This window comes from Castanea sativa, chromosome 12, assembly GCF_040712315.1.
Source record: "Castanea sativa cultivar Marrone di Chiusa Pesio chromosome 12, ASM4071231v1".
Lineage (NCBI taxonomy): Eukaryota > Viridiplantae > Streptophyta > Magnoliopsida > Fagales > Fagaceae > Castanea > Castanea sativa.
The window spans coordinates 39,231,136-39,252,385 of NC_134024.1; the positions used below are offsets into that span (position 1 = coordinate 39,231,136).

Below are 21,250 nucleotides of genomic sequence, written 5' to 3' on the forward strand. Positions count from 1 at the left end.
ACTAAGCAACTCCCCCTAAATACAAAATCTCTCTACTCCCCCTAAATACAAGGGCCTTCATCTAAACTAAACCTAAAACCTATTCCCCCTTTTGTTACAAATTGCCAAAGGCAACCATCAAGCATCAGAGGGTGGAAGAGGTGGAAAAACACTTCTATACTCGGCAAAATCAGTTCTTAAGGCAGCCACCTTAGGAAGCAACTAGTCAATAAACTGTCCATGAGCTGCCTAAGTAGTCATAAAGGACTCTATCATGGCATGAAGTGAGAGAGGAGGGGTAATTGTAGGGTCAACAGCATCATCATCGCCAGAAGGATCAACAGCTGCAATAGGATCCACATGTACCTCCTCAACAGCAGGCATGTCACCAGAGGCAAGAGACGCATTAGTAGTTTCACCTTATGATCTCTTTGAAGTCCCAGTGCTTGGTTCAGCACTCTTCATCTGTGCTTGTCACTGTTTGAGAAATGTGGCTCCTATTGGGGCAGTGATATGAATTAACTCTAGAGGAGGAAATTTTGATAACCCTAGAAAGCTCAACACCCTATATATGTATACACAGGAAAAAAAAGCTTTTGTGCTTTGGACTTACTCCTATAAATATCAACAATAGTTTGAATGAATAGGGAAGGAAAACACATAGATCCATCTGTGATAAGAGCCAAAAGGAATGCACACCTATCTATAGGAATAATACATGAGAGATAGAGAAGATATTATGGCAGGATATCCTTAAATAAAGATAGTTAAGCTTAGTAAACTCACATGAGTTTATTTTTGGTTTAGATCCCCAAGAAACTGACCTACCACAAAGCAAAGACATGATATCATTTACTATAGGAAACTCAGTGTATGGATATGTGGGTTTACGAACTAAAGGTACACCTAGAGCTTCAGAAACTATTTGTTTAGTAATCTTAAACTCTTTACCTCTAATCCAAGTAGTCATATAATGACAACCTGTAACCTCAGGATAAATAGAGAGATTTAAGTAAAACTCTCAAATTAAAGAAGCAGGAGGAGGATCAGAAACATCACACAAAGAAACCCAATTCCTAGACACTAGATTCCTACATATGGAAGGATCTAACTCATCTAGAACAATCTCTCTCCCCATATCGACCTATACTTGGTTAAGGTCTCGTATACTTCATCAGTCTTAGTAGAAAGAAACCTAACCCTATCAACCAAAGGAGAGGCAGAAGAAGAAGAAGAAGTTGGGTTTCTATTTGCTTTGGTTTTGAATTTCCTACCAACCTTAGGATCCATGTCTAGGGTTTAAAAACAACACAAATAAAAACTAAGGGTAGACTGCATCAAATAGAGTTAGAGCATAGGATAACATGAAATTTTTGAAAAACTATATAATGCATGACACTAGTACACAGACGATGCATGATCTAATGCTCTATAACAGTTCAATTTCATCTCAATTTTGAAAATTGATCAAGAAAAGTAGAAATTTAACAAAATCCCCAATTTTATAAACCCTAATTTTTCAAAAATTCTTATATTGATCAATTGAATGACACAACAAGTATAAAATATGTTATAATTACTCAATTAAGAAGTATCATAAGTCAATTTCAATTAATTTAGCCAAATTGAACAAAATCCCCAATTTTCTTAAGAACACATAAACCCTAATTTCAAAATTTTGAAGAAATCATGAAAGTTTTGACATTAAAGCCTAAGGATCATGTTAATATATTGCATGAACAAAAACCCATCCAACAAATTGGATTAAAACACTCAAAATCATCAAAAACCCTAAAATCTCTTTAGTTCGAAAATTTGAAAAAATTTGATGAAAATGCATGAATGCATGTAATTTAAACAAAAAGAAGGGGTAAAAGAGTCTTACTTGGTGTTGAGGAAGAAAACCTTTGAGACTTTGACTCAGAATAAGACAAAGAAAATTTTGAGTGAGAAGAGCTCGAGAGAGGAATCAAAGAAGAAGAGGACAAAACTCTAAAGAACTATAATCTGATTCCTATTTGTTTTTAAAATAAGATTTTCAATCGGTCGAGAGGAATTAAGACAGGAATCAAAAAAACATGTAAAAACAAATTCAACTAATCAAGAGGAAATGAGACAACCTGAGAGTTTAAGCCTTAAAATTGGTTTTTTCCTTTTCTTTTTGATCGGTCGAAGAACAGCTTCGATCGATCGGATCCTAAAGAATCAGCTTGGAAATATTCTGCGGAACCATTTGGAAAATAAATTTTTATGATATGGAATGCATGTTAATGACTCCAAAGGTTTTCAAAAATTCCTTCCCTTCAAAAAAAATTTCTTTGTTGAGACAAAACGATTTCCATCACACACTTCTTACCTCACACCCCCAAAAAGTATTAAACATCTCAAGAACTTAAATTTTGGATGGTCACAAAAATTAACACACAATCACATGTACAAAGTTTGACAAAGATTTTCTTGTGGGGTGTGCAACTAGTAAGTGTATAAGATACTGTTGTGAAAGTTTAAAGTACTTGTAAGTGTACGAACCGTACCAAAGTATAGTTTGACAAAAACGAGATCGAACCCACATGGACTTGTATGAATGTAGGAAAATTAATTAAATCTTAACCAAATTAATCCTAATCTAGTTTAATAAAAACTTGTTGTTTGAAATTAAATATACGAAGCAAATAATTAAACTAAGCAAAGATATAATATAAAGCAGTAAAGAGATGTAAACAATCTAAAGAAATGAATAAAGGTTTTGGAATCAGTGGCGACTCCAGGAATGTTTTCTAGGGTGTTCCTCAAAAAGCATAAATTACACAATCTAATAAAAAGAAAAATTTATATATTGACAACAACAACACCAACAACAATAACAATAACAATAATAAAAAAACACGCAAATACATAAAGTTTTACAACTTAAAGCTTGTGGAGTTCAGTTGTGATTGTTGTTAGTATTGCTGAACAGGGATGGACGGCGATGGCTGGGGAGAGTAAGTGAGTTTCTTATTTCCTTTTAGCCTTTAGGTTTGATTTAGTTTTAGTTTAAATTGTTTAATTACTTGTGAATTCGCAAGGCACTGAGGATTTGTTTTTAATATTTGTTGAATTAAAAATGTAACCGTGTTGGTGTTGGAGTAGTAATAGTCTTAGTCTGAGATGAGATTGATCTTGTACTGGACTTTTCTATTGGGATTTGGTTTGGGCATTGTTAGTGGTTTTATTATAATTTTTTTTCTAGATTTTCGTTCAAATTTTTTTTTTCGGGGTTTTTTCTATGGTTTTATAAACCAGTATGGTAAAAGAACCGAAAAAGGGACTGGTTACTGGTTTTTTGGTCGGACTGAGATCCAACCAATAGTCGAACCGGTGACGTCATAAATAATATACTTAATAAAATTTTAAATTATATAAATAAAAATATAATAAGTTTATTACTAATAATATGCTAGCAAAATGTAAAAACATAATATTTAGTGACATTTTTTGTGTAAATTTAATCAAATTTCCTTAGAATGGACAATCACATGTTTAATTATAATCATAAAAATAAAAAGTTTATTATATATATATAATGAATTAATTGATGTTATATAAAAATTAAGTAACTTTTTAACTTTATTTACTTAATTAACTAAAACTACTATTTTTTTCTAATAAAAATTATCGGAAAAGGAAAAAAGGAAAGTAGTTGTACAATGAAAAAAAAACTAAATTTACATGATTTTAATCAATTAGTTGTATATTATATATTATAATGTTTTTAAGAAAAAGTAGTCGTACAATGACAGTGTGTCAGGTAAAGCAAAAACTTAAAGTAAAGCCGTAATATAGGCTTAAAAGAATATAAAAACATGTGATTCTTTTTACTTGAAAGACCCTAATATATTATTAAGTTGCTCAAATTATGGACCAAAATTTAATTTTATTGGCATAAAAAAAATTCAGGGTGTTCCCAATTTTTTTTTAAAGGTAGATAAATATAAAATTTTAAATTATTATGTATAAATTTTTTTTTTTTTTTTAGGTCAGGGTGGTCTTGGGACCACTCTGGCCATAAGGTGGCACCGCCCCTATTTGGAATTCACCTTGTTAATTCATATTAGCATATATTTATGATCATTAATTTTTTCCAACTATTGCATGATAATCTAAAAATCAATCTTGCCATCTTAGAAAATATTCTCATTAAAATCCTTGTTTTAAAAATCAAAAGCATGTTCTTCATCGCTTCTTAAGTATAAAATCAAATCATCAATTGTATCCGTAGCCAAACAAATCACAAGAGATATCTAATTTTAAAATCAAGAAATAATAAACCAAGCATTCAATTAATTAAGATAAATCCTAAATCATGAGAAAAATATGATTGAACTCATATCTAGAATCCCATCTTAATCAATTGATATGAAGCAAGAACAATTTAAATCATTAAAGAACAATTATTGTGGAAAAAATCAAATCACATAAATATTACTGATAATCCTTAACAAGGTTTTATTTTCAACCCTAATTATAAATTTAGCTACTCATGGAAATTAAAATAAAACACACGAATAAAATACTAAACATTAAACTAGACAAATAAAATAGAGAAATAAATAGTCATAATGCTATCATGGAGAAAAGCTACAGCACTGCCTCTTGCTCCAATTTTCTGTTTTGCATCCTGCCCTAGAAATCACCTCTTATTTTTGTGTTTTGCTCTCTATTTATATACTTACTTACACCGCTGATACTATGCCTCATCCTAATACAAGTGGAACTATAACTTTTAATGCTTGGACCACACGCTGACTTGAGGAGTTTCACAAGGTATACACCCAAATGGCCCACAAATACCTTTGCTATATATTCTAACGTGCAATTCCTTTAAGTGAGAATGAGGTCCACTTAACAACTATGCATAAAGACCACAAGCCCACTTGTAGACTCCACATAATTGAACTTCTATTTCTTCATCACGTTAGCTTAGCATTAATCCAACTCTTTTTATTTTTATTTTTCTTTCCTTCACATGTCTCCGGGCTTGCAAATTACAATTCTCTACAATTTGCCTTCTTGAATCAGTTGGCCCAACTCGTAGTTTCGGCATAGTCAATTACACTTGCTCTTCTTCTTCTTCATTTTTCTTATCTTTCAATAATTCTTGTAAGCATGCAAAGTCCTTATAACCTATAAAACAAAGATATATTAAATCCAGTCACAAATTACCATAATAATGAGGCCAAAGATGCAAATATGAGGGTATTTTATTGTATATATTTCATGCACATCAAATACCCCAAAACCTACATTTTGTTAGTCCTCGAGCAAAATAGATAAAAAGCAAAACAGTACAAAGAAATTAAAAACACTAGTGGACGAGTTATAGTCTCGTGAGGGTTTGCAAGGAATATACCCACAAAATTCTGAGAATGAATACTAAAAAAAAAAAAAAACAAAACAAAGAAAATAAATTTTTTTTTTCAATTGCCTTTTGCAAAGAGGATTAGTTCAAGTTCAAAAACACTACAAATTCTAAAAAAATTTCTCATGCCATCAAAACTCAATGTGAGTGAAAAGTGGTAGCCGACCCAAACATACTCTTAGTTTAGAATAAACTTGACTTGAATCTCTATTTGAAAGTATGCTTTAACTCAAATCTTTCCGGTGTTATGACTTAACAAATGAAATCACTCTGAAATGGGGTGTAACACTCAACAATATGTGTGAGCGGAATAATGGAAACAAAATCATATCAATAATGCCAAAAATATTTATACCACACCTTTTTCTTCTTAGTCATATCAATATCTAAACTACACAATCTTCAAGATCAATTAAGGACTTTATTAGGACGAAATGTAGGGTAAAAACAAAGGGAATGAAATACGAATGGGTGAAGATAACTATAAGAAGTGTTTTCAAGATCAGTCGGAATCTCAATATTTTTTGGAATTTCCATTCAACACTATTTTTTTTTTTCCAATTCTTCTTCTTCAAAACAACATTCATTCCTTTCATTTCACTTCTTAAAATTTGATGAGAACTTACTTTTTCTTTTCTTTTCTTTTCGACACTTTTCCATTTTGTTGTTCTCTTTTCTTTTTCTTCTACTTCTTTTGTATTTCTCATTCTTCTTTAAATTCTTTCACAACCACCACATTGAGACAAACTGATCAACATTCAATCTTGAAACACCATGGATAAGGGGTTTAAGAAAGAAATGCTAATTAAAAAGCTCAACGGGGTGACTAGCGATAGTGTATCAAGAAAGAAAAATAAAAACACATATAAGGCTCAAAGTAGACAAAAATGACCTAATCTCATCTCTCAAAGACTAGTATAGTTCATTCAACATCAATGACTTCAAAAGATTCAAGTGTGGCATAATTTTTTTTTTTTTTTTTTAATTTCTTGGCCAAAAGAAAGAACAATGAGATTACAACAAGAGAAATATGTTACGCACTTCTATATGAACTTTAAGATTAGAAAAAAAAAACCCTCCAAAAATAATGATTGGCTCAAAACTCACAAAGGTTACAGTCTCCACATTGTTATCTTCAAGATTTTCTAATCACTTTTATCCTTCAACAAGAAGTTGTGTTTGAGTGGCTATGAGCATGTGCAATGAATTGAGCATGAAAGCAATGAAATTCTTTAAGCAGGAGTAGCATAACAAACTCAAAACATAAATCTTAAGCTAGGCAAAAGAAATTTTTTTTTTTTTTTGAGACTAAACAAAACACAACAGAAAGATAGAAATCTATGTACATCCCCCCCAAACCTAAACCAAACATTGTCCTCAATGTTAAAAATGATATTCTCAAATATATGTCTTGAATGAAAAAAAAAAGCAAAATATTTTGGATACGTGACTAGAGACATGTGATTACACCAATGTGATTACACCAATCACTTGACAGAGAGACTCAAAGGTGATTACACCAATCACAAATTACCATAATAATGAGGCCAAAGGTGCAAATATGAGGGTATTTTATTGTATATATTTCATGCACATCAATAACCCAAAAGGTGATATGTAGATGGAAAATAAGCATAATTTCTACATTATCAATCACATAAGTTTGAAAGTGACTGCACCTAAAGAGTTACATCATATAACTCTCATATCTCCAAGAAAACACGCTTGCAACCATGCAATTTTTTTTCCTTTTGCTTTTCTTTTTCTTTTGAAGCATATTTTTCTTGGATTTTCTTTTAGTTTTTTTCTTCTTTTGTTTATTTTGAAAGCAATACTTCTAATATCTTACTGTGCAAGTGCTACACCTTACCAAGCAGGACTTTTATAATTTGCACACAAGTTTTCATGATTGGTGAGTAACAGTGGTAAGATGGTTATTTATGTCTTTCTCCTAGGATTTTTTAGTCCTTACAATCAAAAGAATGTGACTTCAAAATCAAAAGCATGTGTTTAAAAACCATAGACAACTCACACAATTTAAGCACTACATAGCACAAACTAGCAAAGTGCAGAAAAATAAAACTCATCTAAGCTGAACAAGGTACACAATCACGGAATGCAAATTTCATTGGCCAACTTTAATTACACAACTTGAAGATGTGTGATACAATTTTTTTGTTAATTTTATTTATTAAAATAAAAACTCAAAAACATCAAAAGCAAACCTAGAATGAAATGCATGAATGTAATGCAAATGCAAACCCTATGGCATGCAGTGTTTACAGCTTCTCCCTAGAAAGACTTTGGCATACTTTTGTTATTCAACATGACTCTGACCATCTTTTGAATTACTCTATTCTTTCTTTCCACAACCCCATTCTGTTAAGGTATCCTGGGTGAAAAAAATTCTTACTTTGTTCCCTGATCATTGCAAAAGGACTTAAGTTTGGAGTTCTCAAACACTCTTCCATGATCACTTCTAATCGAACAATCAAAGTATTCTTCTCTACTTGCAACTTCTTGCACAGATGAATCGTTTTGTTAGAAGTTTCAGATTTATCTTTCAGGAGAACCATCCAAGTGTATCGTGTGAAATCATCCACCACAATAAGGATGTACTTCATTTCACCTAAGCTTTGAACTCTGACAGGACCCATAGGATCAACATGTAGCAACTCTAAGGGTCTAGATGTCTGGACTTCACTAATTGATGGATGCTTAGCTTTCACTTGTTTACCAATATGACATAGTCCAAAAATACTCTTCTCTATCTTTTCAAACTTTGGTAAACTGAGAACTGCTTCCCATTTGGAGATTTTCTCTATTTGCTTGTGGCTAGCATGTCCTAACTGTTGATGCCATAGGTCCACCTGATTAATTTTTATACTATAACACTTATAATTTATGCTTGGTGTTATACTGTAACAATTATCAACGGTCCTTATTCCAACACAAATGCAGTCACCACCATCATCAAGTATCTCAAATTCATACTTCGTGAATAACACATTTAGCCCATTATCACAGATCTGACTGATACTCAAGAAGTTTACCTTCAATTCATCCACATACCACACATCTTCGAACATGGGCAACTCTGGACTGTCTATTGTTCCAATACCTAGGATGACTAACTTGCTTCCATCTCCAAATGTGACGGTTCCAATCTTTCCTTCAAAAAGAGTATTGAACAATGCTTTATTACTTGTTATGTGCCTGGAACAACCACTATCCAAATACCAAAGACAAGTATCACGTGCCTTTAAAGCAGTTAAAGCAGTACAAAAAAAATAATTATTGCAACAAGTAGTTATCCCTAAATACTCAAGGATAGGATTAGCACATTTAAAAGCCACATAGTCCAAGAGGAAATAGATTCAATTCTCAACCTAATTGCATTCAAGTATAAAGACAAAGAATCCATGGGAGTAGGGGTCAAGGATCAACTCTAGGAATAAGAACCTAAAAATAAGAATTAACCCGCTCTGATTCCACTTGTTTGTTTGTTTAGACTTCTTAAACTAGATTGTTTAACCTAATATATTAACCAAGTGATTACTTAGGTTAATTATTCAGATCTAGGTCAAACAACAATAAATCATATCATGCAAAACAACGGAAAGTAAATAACACCACGATATGATGACCTAGGAAAATCGATGAAACGAACTGTTTTAAGGTATAAACAAGGGGAAGATTATATATATATATATATAGGGCAAGACTTAAGTACAATACTTAGGTGTTATGTGCTATTCCTTAGGTTCTCCTCTTATATATAGGGCAAGACTTAGGTGCAATACTTAGGTGTTATGTGTTATTTCTTAGGTTCTCCTCTTAAGATTCTGCCATGTGAATTTTTTTTCATGGGATTGAAGTGTATTTTTTAGTTAATTAGCCACATGGCTCAATCTTAAGTAGGGAATCTAAGGAACAACATCTAAGTTTTGTTCATATATATATATATGTGTGTGTGTGTGTGTGTGTGTAAAACCGAAGCTTTTGACTTTTTGTTGACCTCTCCACAATTTTACACATCAACATTATTTAAATAAATAAAAACAAAATTTTTGATTGGATTAAAAAAAAAAACAAAGAAAAAAAGAGACTCACGTTGAAAATAGGACTAAAAAAAAAAAAAAAAACTCACGTTAGATTAAGAAAAAGAGAGTGTTAGGACATATGTGAATCATGTTAGGAACATATATCATTTAGAATTAGCTAATCTTTTGACAAAACACACTTTACTTGTATTTGGGTAGATTTAGAATAAGTTTAATACTTCAAAAAATAAGAGTTCAAGTTTAGTATTGAAGCCATGCAAATTTATTTAAGAAATAAGTGAAGAAGTGCTGATTCATTAAAGCTCAACAGCTGCTTAACAGATACTATCTATCGAGGCTCGACAGATAGGTCTACAGCTGTATCTATCGAGAATTACAAAATCAAAATTTTCAAAGTTGATTTTCAGCCCATGTTGACATGTATGTGTAGGGTTTCTTTTCTCAGAACCCTAGACATATATAAGGCTTATTTTAAAGGCCTTCACATAAGAGAATACAAAGAGAACACATGCAAAAGATAACCGATGCCTTATTCTATTTGAAAGAAGCTACAGCGTCTTTGCGCCTTAGGGTTTTGTAACCAAGTGCTTCTTGATCTTCATTTTTAATGAAGTGAAGAACTTTGCAGCCAACAATTTTCTTCAAGTTGGTGAGTTAGTCACGTACTGGGAGGCATCATTGGTTAGTCACGTACTGGAATTCGTGTATCAAAATGGTAGCGTTTATATATTGAAGAGTTTAGAGGTTCTGAAGTGGTAGAAGGTTTCTACTGTGAGTTTATCTACGGGGATTGTAGAGTCTAGGGACAAAGGTTTTGTACTAGATCTGAAACTTCTCTTTACTATAGTGAATTGTTTTTTGGAAAGGTTTCTTCCCAGGTTTTCTACTGTGAAACTAGTTTATTTCATTGGTTTTCTTGAGTCATCATATCTTGTTTTATTTACTTTTATGCTATGTATGATATTGACATGATATTGGTGTTTGTTTGTTTTAACAAGGTTTATTCATAATAAATCTAATTAACAACTTGAGTTTAAACTTGTTAATTCTATCAATCAGGATCTAAATTTCCCAACAAGTAGCATCAGAGCGGGTACACTCTGATTAGATTAATTTCCTGAGTGTGATCCTTGACACCCGTTGTCATGGAAACTCTTTATTGTGTTGATTTTGCATGATCTTGTGTTGAATGATGATAATGATATTCAAGATGCCTATCGCAAGTTTTGTAATTTTTGTATGAAATCTCTTGAATGTTCCACAAAATTAAAAACTAATTTTAAAAAGGTTAAACTTGAAAGAGATGATTTGATTGCAAAATTAAATGAAACTAATAATTTGAATGAGAATTTGAAAAATAAAATTTCATCTCAAGTTGACAAAATTAAGAATTTGGAAGAGCAATTAGTGGAATTTAAAACTGAAGTTGAAAAATTAACTAGTACCAAACTTGTTGTTGAGCCTAACTCAAAAGAAAAAAGATTTTTGTATTCCTCTATTCAAAAGGAATAATGAAGAGTTGAAGGGTAATATTACTAGGATAGACAAAGGTAAACAATCTGATATTAACGCTGAAACTTCTAAACCTATGTCTAAAACTCGTCTTAGGTTGAATAAAAATTCTGAATTTGTCCCCACTTGTCATCATTGTCATATTGTTGGTCATATTAGGCCAAATTGTCCTAAGTTTAGGTCTCTGTCAACCTCTAAGGTTAGACCTCTAGGAAGCCGAGTAGCTCTAAAACTGCTAATGTTTGTCACCATTATAGTGTTTCTGGACACATTCGTCCTAATTGCTTTAAGTTATATCCTCAAAAGTAAGTGTCCAAACAGTCACAAGTTTCCTCTCGAGGACCTATACCTTTGTTTGGAGAGTTATTAAATGTTTTGATTTTTTAACTCAATTTCGGGATAATTCTAATTCTTCTATGTCCTTTAGTAGACGTACTAGGACACGTGTCTTTTCATTTTCAAGGCCAAAGACTCGTGCTATGTGGGTGGGAAAGGAGCCTAAGACTTAATTGTTTTTTCTGTTTGTCCTCTACTTTAATCATTTCTATCTAAAGCAAGACTCTCTTTTCTTGATTTCTTATCTACTTTTGAGAATCATGCTTTCATGCATCTGCATCTTTTTTTCATGCTTTCATGTTGTTTGTCTTCTTTGTTTGGTTTTTTAGTTTTTATTTTGTTTTGTTTATCAAAATAAAAAAAGGGAAAAATAAGAAAAATACAAAAACAATGTGTTTGTGTACATTGGTACTTGTGTACCTTGGATGACCACTGAAACAAAATTTTCTAAATTTTGTATCTTTTGTAACTTAGATGAGCATTTTCATGCACAACTAAGCAAGTGAGCTTTGTGGCTCGTGTTTGTGATGCGTAAAGATTAAATAATTTCTTGTACTTAACACTCGTATCACTTTTTTTGACGGGTAGCACTAGAAAATCCTAAGAGAAAGGCATAAATAGTCATTTCACTACTGTTGCCCGCCAATCATGAAATGACATCTGAATGCTTCGGCATAGCGAAAGTGCAATGTCAAAAACTTAACATAATTGAGTATTTATTTTCTCTCTCTTATATGCCCATGCATGATATGCTTAATAAAAGAAAATATGCAAAGAAAAATTAAAGTAAAAATAATTAAAATGCTTTAAAATATGATTGCAAGCGTGTTTTCTAGGAGATGTAGGAGTTATAGGATGTACCTCGAAGGTGATAGTCCCCATGAAGCAATTATAATCGTGTGTTAAACTGTCTTAACTTGTTTTGAAATATAAAATTGGTTAGACTTGTTTAGTATATGTGTGTTTTGGATCTATATGCTTGACATTTTTCTTGATTGAGAGATGATTTTGAGAGTTTAAAATATTATTTGGATCTTTGATTAAGTAGTATGTTTGATTGCATTCATGTCTGTGTTTTTCTCTTCTTGAAAAGCTGTTTTAAGAAATCTCGACAGTTTCTCGATACCTCTCGATAGTTAGGCTATCTATCGAGGTCTTCAGCTTCTTTTCATCGCAATCTTAACTTGTTTTAAAATATAAAATTGGTTTGACTTGTTTAGTGTATGTGTGTTTTGGATCTATATGCTTGACATTTTTCTTGATTGAGAGATGATTTTGAGAGTTTAAAATATTATTTGGATCTTTGATTGAGTAGTATGTTTGATTGCATTCATGTCTGTGTTTTTCTCTTCTTGAAAAGCTGTTTTAAGCAATCTCGACAGTTTTTCGATACCTCTTGACAGCTAGGCTATCTATCGAGGTCTTCAGCTTCTTTTCATCGCAATTTCGATAGCTTCTCGATCTATCGAGAAACTTTCTGTCTGCTAGATAGCTGCTTGACAGCTTCTTGATCTGTTGAGATCCTCTTGCATGCATTATTTTTTCACATGTTTCTATTATCTTGTCATCCATAGCATCTTGTTTCATTATATTCATACATTTATATGGATTTCTTTTGCTCCCTTGATCATCCTTGATCATCTTTATGTTTCTCAGGTGAAGCTTTATAGCTTCCTATACCCTTTGTCAATCATGACAAAAATGAAGAGAATTTGTGATTTCTTTTTTAAGATTCTACAAGTTAGGAAGAGAAATACATGCCTTTGTAAGGGGAAGTTGTGTTTCATCTTGTTAGGGGGAGTGTTTACCTCCTTGTTATAGTAGGAGCTTCTTTTAGCCTTTTCTTCTTGTATATATACATACATACATACATATATATATATATATATATGATGAAGTATGTCTTTTTCACCTATCTCTACATGTGTTGTTTCTTTTCTATCTTTATACACATGTTTCTTTATGTATGTAATCTTTTATTTCTGTTTCACACTAACATGCCTTGATGAGTTTTGTGTAAATGTTCAGAAATATAAGTTGTCAAAGTCTTCCTTGCCATGAACTCTCTTCTTGCAAAGTTTTTTCAAGAGTTTGTGTTAAAATAGATTTGATTGTATTCAACAAGTGAATATGAGTTGAGTGATGTATGACTTCTCTCATATGTTCATTTGTTTGTTGTGATTTTGTCACGGATTGCTAAATGGGGAGATTGTTAGGACATATGTGAATCATGTTAGAAACATATGTCATTTAGAATTGGGCAATCATTTGATAAAACGCATTTTATTTGTATTTGGTTAGATCTAGGATGTGTTTAATACTTCAAAGAATAAGAGTTCAAGTCTAGTATTAAAGCCATGTAAATCTGTCCAAAAAACAAGTGAAGAAGTGCTGATTCATTAAAGCTCAACAGTTGCTCAACAGATACTATCTATCGAGGCTCGAAAGATAGCTCGACAACTGTATCTATCGAGAATTACGAAATCAGAATTTTCAGATCTGATTTTTGGCCCATGCTAACATGGATGTGGAAGGTTACTTTTCTCATAATCCTAGACATATATAAGACTTATTTTAAAGCCCGTCACATAATAGAATACAAGGAAAACATGTGAAAAAGGTGACCGATGCCTTATTTCTCCGAAAGAAGCTACTGCATCTTTGAGCATTAGAATTTTGTAACCAAGTGCTTCTTGATCTTCATTTTTAGTGAAGTGAAGAACTTTGCAGCTAACAATCTTCTTCGAGTTAGTGAGTTAGTCACGCACTGAGAGCCGTGCATCATTGGTTAGTCACGTACGGGGATTCGTGCATAAAAAGGGTGGCGTTCATATATTGAAAAGTTCAGAGGTTCTGAAGTGGTAAAAGGTTTTTGCTGTGAGTTCATCTACAGGGATTGTAAAGTCTAGGGACAAAAGTTTTGTACTAGATCTGAAATTTCTCTTTACTATAGTGAATTGCTTTTCGGGAAGGTTTCTCCCTATGTTTTTTACTGTGAAAATAGTTTGTTTCATTGGTTTTTTTGGATCATCATATCTTGTCTTATTTACTTTTTTGCTGTGTATGATATTGACATGATATTGATGTTTGTTTGTTTTAACAAGGTTTATTCATAATAAATCTAATTGACAACTCGAGTTTAAACTTGTTAATTCTATCAACTGGGGTCTAAATTTCCCAACAGAGAGAGAGAGAGAGAGAGAGAGAGAGAGAGAGAGAGACTCCTGTTAGGACTTTCTCTCCCCTCCTTAAAGCCCTAACAATTATCTCCTCAAAACCCTAAACTTAACTTCACTTTAGGATTCGAAAAAAGAAGAAAAAAGAAGAGAGACTCATGTAACCAAAAAAAAAAAAGACTTAGGATTATGAAAAGAAAAGAAAGAAGGACTCTTGTTAGGAGTCTCTTTTCCTTCCTCAAAACCTTAGCAATTACCACCTCAAAACCCTAAACGTAACTTCACTTTAGGATTAAAAAAGAAAAGAAAAAAGAGACTAACGTAAAAAAAAGAAAAAAAAGAAAAAAGTAAGCAATCTGATTCAACTTTCTTCTTTTATTAATGAATTTTATGTCGATTTTTTTTTATATTGTTATTATTAATAAAATTTCAATTCAACATATGTGGATATATGTTTATATTGTTATTAATGAATTTTTTCTTTTATGTTGAATTTTTTATTTGCTTTCATATGTGCCTGGGATTTTCTTTCTACCTTATTCTTTTGTTATGTTTAGAATTGATTTTCTTTTGAGTGTTTGGGTTAATCTCCATATTTATATTGACATTATTTTCGTGGGTTTGGTTTTTGGGTTGAAATTTCTATTAATTGTTTTTTTATATTGTACATAGTAAATAAAACATCTTTATTTTTTTGGAGAAAAATCAAAATTGCAACCTATGTCTTCTAGCTTAGGGAACGATAAATTTTTATTTGGTATGTTATATATAAATTTGTTGAATTTGGTTTGGTTTTGAAGTAGAATTTGGAGATTCTATAAATTTTGAAGTTTTAAGTCTTGAGGTTTTTGGTATTTGTATCTCAGTAAATTGATCTTAATTCTTCACCTTAAATGCTTTTTATTTAGGTTCATGTGATTTTTTGTTTTCCTATTAACAACTATGATTTTTGGTTGATTTATTATTTGTTTGGATTAATTTCAATTAATTATTGGTTGGATTCAATATAAAAGATAATGGAATTAGGTAGTATAAATTTGATATTGTTTCATGTTTTAAATTGTCTATATTGTTATTATTACAAGAAAGTTATATTGGTACTCAAATTTAAAATTTTATGTGTCTTCCTTGTATCATAGTCTTTGTTTATATATTTGTACTTTATATTAGTTTTGAGTGTGTATATATTTAACTATTGTGAGTTTTGCTTTATTAATTTATGAATTGTAATTTACTTTGTAGGTTTCGGTAAATATGCACTTGCAACTCAATAATGTTCAATGTTAGACAACACTTCTAAACTATGGAAAAGTATAGAAGTTAAATATTTCTTCATTTTTTTTTTAATATTCACTTGGAAAATGTCTATTTACTCATTGTTGGATTTTTTTTTAAAGTCAATAGTTTTTCCGTGTATCACACAAGTTAGCGACTAGTTGTTGTTATTATTATTAAATGGAGCATTAAAACACCATTACAAATAAGAACAAATTTTTAACTAAATAATCATGAGCATAACATCAAACAAGCACAAACTATATGCGAAGAACTTAAGATTTGGGTTTTATTTAGGAAGAGGGCAAATTTTTTTTTTAAAATATATTAAATATAGGTGAGTCGGGTTGAGTTAGGCAGATTGGTAAATCTTATTATCCGAACCCAACCCAACCCACTGTAAAAAAAATTTCATGATCCACTAGTTGAGTCAGGTCAATTTTAGCGAGTTGGTAGGTTCGCTGCACGAATTAACAAAATGGTTTGAAAGCTATGGGTATATGGATAGTTTTTGGTGTGGGTCACTACCCTCCTAGTGTTGTTAGTGTAGTTTAGAAGGAGGTTATCCTTATCAAGCTTTGTAATCTTTCTTTGCTTTCCTCTAATAAAAGTTTTCAGTTTATCCCCAAAAAAAAAAAAAGTACTAAACATTTTTTTTGATGAAAAAGTACTAATCATTTGGGCAATAAAAAAGATGCAAACTTTACTCCCAAAAAAAAAAAAAAAAAAACCCACATAAGCATTGAAGCCTTGAAGGCCGCAATAGACAAAATCTCATGGTTAGACCTTTTTATTCTAGCGTATTTGGTTAGGTTTAAATCGGGCAGCAAACAAGTCTGCCTATGAATTAGCAAAAGTCTTTCAGCAATTCTGTTTTTGGGTATTTTGGTCTAGCTCTTGGTCTTCCAAGTTCTGTTGATGTAATATCAATGAAGGCTGAGGCTTAATTGTGTCATGGATTCTGGTGTGCTGTTAAAGTTCATTGCTTTCATTTAAAGAAAAAAAAAAAAAAAACCCAGATAAGCAATAATTTGGAGGAAAATATGTTGAATCAAACACATTCTGTATAGAAGTCTCAAATTTTGACCCTCTCCACCCGGTGGCCCCTCCATCTCCCCCAAAAATGCCCAAACCCACAAACCACAAGAGAGGAGACCCATCACTTCTAAATGGCGATAACACTCAATAGATGGAGAAATACAATCAGTACTTCTCTTAGTGCTTGTTTGTTCGAAATTCCCTGTATCTTAATTCCCCTTCACCGCATTCATTTTCATTACACCAGGTACTGTACTTCCATTTATCTCTAAATGTTTAAGTGTTTAATGTTTATGTTTTGTCAGATGAGAATTGCAGTAAACATACAGATGAGAATATGTAATAAACTGGTGAAATTCAACTAGGAAAAGGATTTTAATTGAACTTGTAAAAGCAAATAAATCTTAATTCCTCTAGGAAAGAGAAAACAACATAAAATATTAAAATATTTTATTCTCCCTTAACCAATCTCACCAATCCGACTGCTACTAGGAATCCAAAATCCTTATCTATATATATAACCCTCTCACTATGTAATAGACACATTGTAATAAGAGTTTCAAAGAGAGTTGCAGTAGTTATTAAGGGGTTGGGTTGTTCTTTGCTAGAGAGAACAATGGTGAGGGAAAGAAAGTGCTCCCAATGTGGCCTCACTGGCCACAACTTTAGGACTTGCACCACCTCTGTTATTAGCAATAATGCCAATAATAACACTAATGCAGCTGCGTGCATTAAAGTTTTTGGTGTTTATTTACAGAATAATGTTAATGGAAACGTTGAGAACAACAAGAGTCAAGTTGTTAGAGAGCCAAGCATTGCTATTGATCAGAAAACGAAAGGTATATATTATGTCAAAAAACTGCTTTTAGTTTTAGTTTATAGAAAGTAAAAAAATCTTGTGTTTTCTTTCTTTATGGAAGTAAAAACGTTGTGTCAATATGTTGTTTGCTGGAAAGAAGTTAGCATTGGACATACAAATTTTTAATTAGCAGTTTTTAATGTACTTAATTTGCTGTTTGTTTCAGTGAAGCGATGGACTGAGGAAGAGCACCAATTATTTCTAACTGGTCTAAACCAGCTTGGGAAACATGATTGGAAAGAAATTTCACAGAAGTTTGTGACCACCAAAACCCCAGCCCAGATTGCTAGTCATGCACAAAAATATTTCTTGAGACAGGCTGAAACTAATAAGATGAAACGTAGACCGAGTGTGTTTGACTTGTATTTGCAGAATGAAGCGGAAATCTCTCCATCTGCTCCTAAGGATTGCCAAGTTTCACAAACTAAGAAAAGTGATGCTGAAAGCAGCTCTGAATCTTTGGTGTTGGACATTCCACCACTTGCTCAAATTCCCGCCTCTGTATGTGGTGCTCCAAGTTATTGTCAGATTCCTTCCATGGTAATTAAAAATTTGATTTTTGCCACCTTTTTTAATTGTTGAATTCTATTTCATATGGTAGTAAAATAAAAGTTATTTAAACTGATTTTAGGTCACAACATAGTGTGTATTTTATCTTTACTATTAGATAACTGGATAAGAACTATATCAACTATTACTCTAAAAACCATTCATTGTTAGTGATCTTTAATGCAACTTGTCAATGCAATGAACCTTTGAGGAATTAGACCATCATTTGCACACTGTTTACAAATTTAATATCTTGCAGTGCTTTTAAAAAAAATAAAAGTTCTTTATGCAATTTTTGGTGAGGGATTAATAGAAAGGGTTTTCCCGGAAATATGCTTGCTTAAATTGTGGTGAGTGGTAGCTGGCAAGATTATGGGGGAAACTTTTTACTTAATAGTGCTATAATCGTATGATCTTCTATGCTGTGCTTCATTAGAACTAATGCCAGTAGATTGGAAATTTGCAACCTTACTTTATGCTCCATAGGCTGGTGGTATCTGTGTTTTTAATAAATTGCTGCAGAATTGATTAAAATTGGATTACATTTCTCTAAAGTTCCACATATAGCATGTTGAATTATATGGTGAAGACTTATATATATATATATATATATATATATATATATATATATATATATATATATATATATCCTTGATTCGAATCAAGATTGTAGCCTCAGATGTTTCTAATAGCTAGCCACATATGGCTTGTTACAAAGTAGATTTCTTTAAGCATGGAATTTTAATTTATTTATTTTCATTCGCCACTAAATGTAGCATGTTGAATTATATGGTGAAGACTTATATATATATATATATATATCCTTGATTCGAATCAAGATTGTAGCCTCAGATGTTTCTAATAGCTAGCCACATATGGCTTGTTACAAAGTAGATTTCTTTAAGCATGGAATTTTAATTTATTTATTTTCATTCGCCACTAAATGTGAACACTTCATCTCCTAGGATATACATAGTATCAATTTCCTTCTGTTTCTTTGATCTCTTAAATTCTCATTTTTATACGAATCTTTCTTCTAGCCAAAGCATCAAACCAGTATCTTTTTATAATGATCTTGCTTGTCTTAACAGGTGGGAATGCCTGGCAGTGCACTGTTCATCCCAAACCCAATGGTTAATTTTGCCAGCCAAAGTCATTCGTGCTGGTTGCCTGGAACCCAGCAGACTTTTTGTACTCGTGCTTCTGGTGTTATTGATCCATCCGACATTCCTTCACCACCGTCTTTCCGTCGCAGTCTATCTGATTTAGGCAATAGGCTTTCATCAATTGCTAGAGATGTTGAAGAGCTTACAATAGGACAGCCTCAGACCTCCCGGGGAATAAATGTATCAACTCAAACATCTGGAGCTATTAGAGTGACATGAAAAGTTTTGATGAGTTGAAGCTTAATTTTTGCATTTTGATTTATCAGTTAAAAGGCTATAAATTTTTTTCCCCTTGCGTATAAAATTGGGGGATGAAGGCTTGAGTCAGAAAAAAGTTAGAAGACAATTTATTCTTTACTATTTAGTGTACTTTGAGATATTTTAGTTCTTATCTTTTTTCCTTTTAAGTAATTAATAGATCTGTGGCAAATTCACCAATTTCTATCTATTTTTTATTATGTCAGTTTGCAATAGTAAGGTCATTGCTAATATGTTCCAACCTCTTTTTTTTTTCGGTCAATCTTAGTTATTGCGTTATTCTCTCCCTAGTTCACCTCTCTAGTTCGACTTAGAGGCAACCACACGTTGATCACTAGGTTCCTAAAAAATGAAATTAGAGCTGTCATCTTGATAAGTGTAAAGATGAACTATGATAAGATTTTCAAGAATTGCGGCTAATCTTCAAAAGAGTAACAATCTCTTGATTCGATGGAAATTAAAGAGAAAATTAAGTTTTAAAATATTTTTTCCAAATTTGAACAAGTTTGACTGTGATAAAACTGAGTTTGATCTAAAACTGACCAAGATCTAACTACACGATTAGGAATAATTTGAGTCCATATCAAAGAAAATAAAATTCTCTTTAAAATGACTGCTCAAGGATCCAAATTGGAGTTAAACCAAGTGAGATATCTTGAAATTGCCAAAATGCCCTACATATAGTTAGTAATTTTTACTAAATGTTAGGATGTAAATTTTACATTGGTTGTCTTTCAGTGCACACAATACATATGTGAAATCGAAAGCTTTATAAAGGGACACTTAAGGCTTTGCCCTATACAAAATCTCTACTTTAGTCTACACAACCTAACTCTCTACGTAACAGCCTAGTCTTGCTACCAGCCCACCATATTTTAGGCCTTGGACACCATCTGAGAGCCCATGAGAGTAGCCCAACACTATCCTCGCATATATTAGCAACATTTGTCAGACCGCAATTGGCTCTTACCAATGCCACCCCCAACACTTGTATAGCATGATCCAACAACGCAACACAAGCCCAATATCACATCGCCCCCACTTGTATTGCATCATACAAATACGCTCTTAATTGATAGACAGACCAGCTTTGCCTTTCACAACGTTGCTTGTCCCCTGCACAACAACCAGCCCAAGGCCCAGAATGTTAGACCACCATATAGACCAACTCAGAACATGTCCACTATCAGGTCCATTTTTACAGCAAAAAGTCCCTTAAGGCCCTTTAGTCTTTATCAAATGGATCATTCGTGAATAGCAATAAAATTGTCCAAGGCCCAGCGTCCAAATACAAAACCTGATTTAAGGGCGAATAAATATCATCAAGAATCTGTCAAAAGAACCCACTGTACTATATAACCTATCCTGTTAGAAAGGCTAATAGGAAGAAATTCAATAATCAAATTCTGGATTATTGAGTTTAGGTATGAATATTGAGAACCATTTTTTATTCTATTTAGATCGACCAGTTATGAGAATTGTTAAGACAAATACAACAATTAGAATACCCTGAACATTCCATTCCAACAGGATTAGAAGAAGTGGGCCTGAATGAAAATGTGGGTGAAACAAGATTTTCTAATTTCCTCTTGAGAAGGGAAATAGATCAGAACTCCTTTTAATTTCCAACACGTGAG

The 21,250-nt window shown here is 32.2% G+C and overlaps 1 protein-coding gene across 1 annotated transcript; it reads left to right on the plus strand.

Annotated features, from left to right (window-relative positions):
- The first annotated feature begins 17,067 nt into the window (after window positions 1-17,067).
- LOC142619139 (uncharacterized) lies at window positions 17,068-19,814 on the plus strand. Its single transcript, XM_075792213.1, has 3 exons — window positions 17,068-17,620; window positions 17,807-18,180; window positions 19,281-19,814. Exons 1-3 carry the CDS (start codon window positions 17,398-17,400, stop codon window positions 19,572-19,574), a joined length of 891 nt encoding a protein of 296 aa, XP_075648328.1. The 5' UTR covers window positions 17,068-17,397; the 3' UTR covers window positions 19,575-19,814.
- Window positions 19,815-21,250: the final 1,436 nt, after the last annotated feature.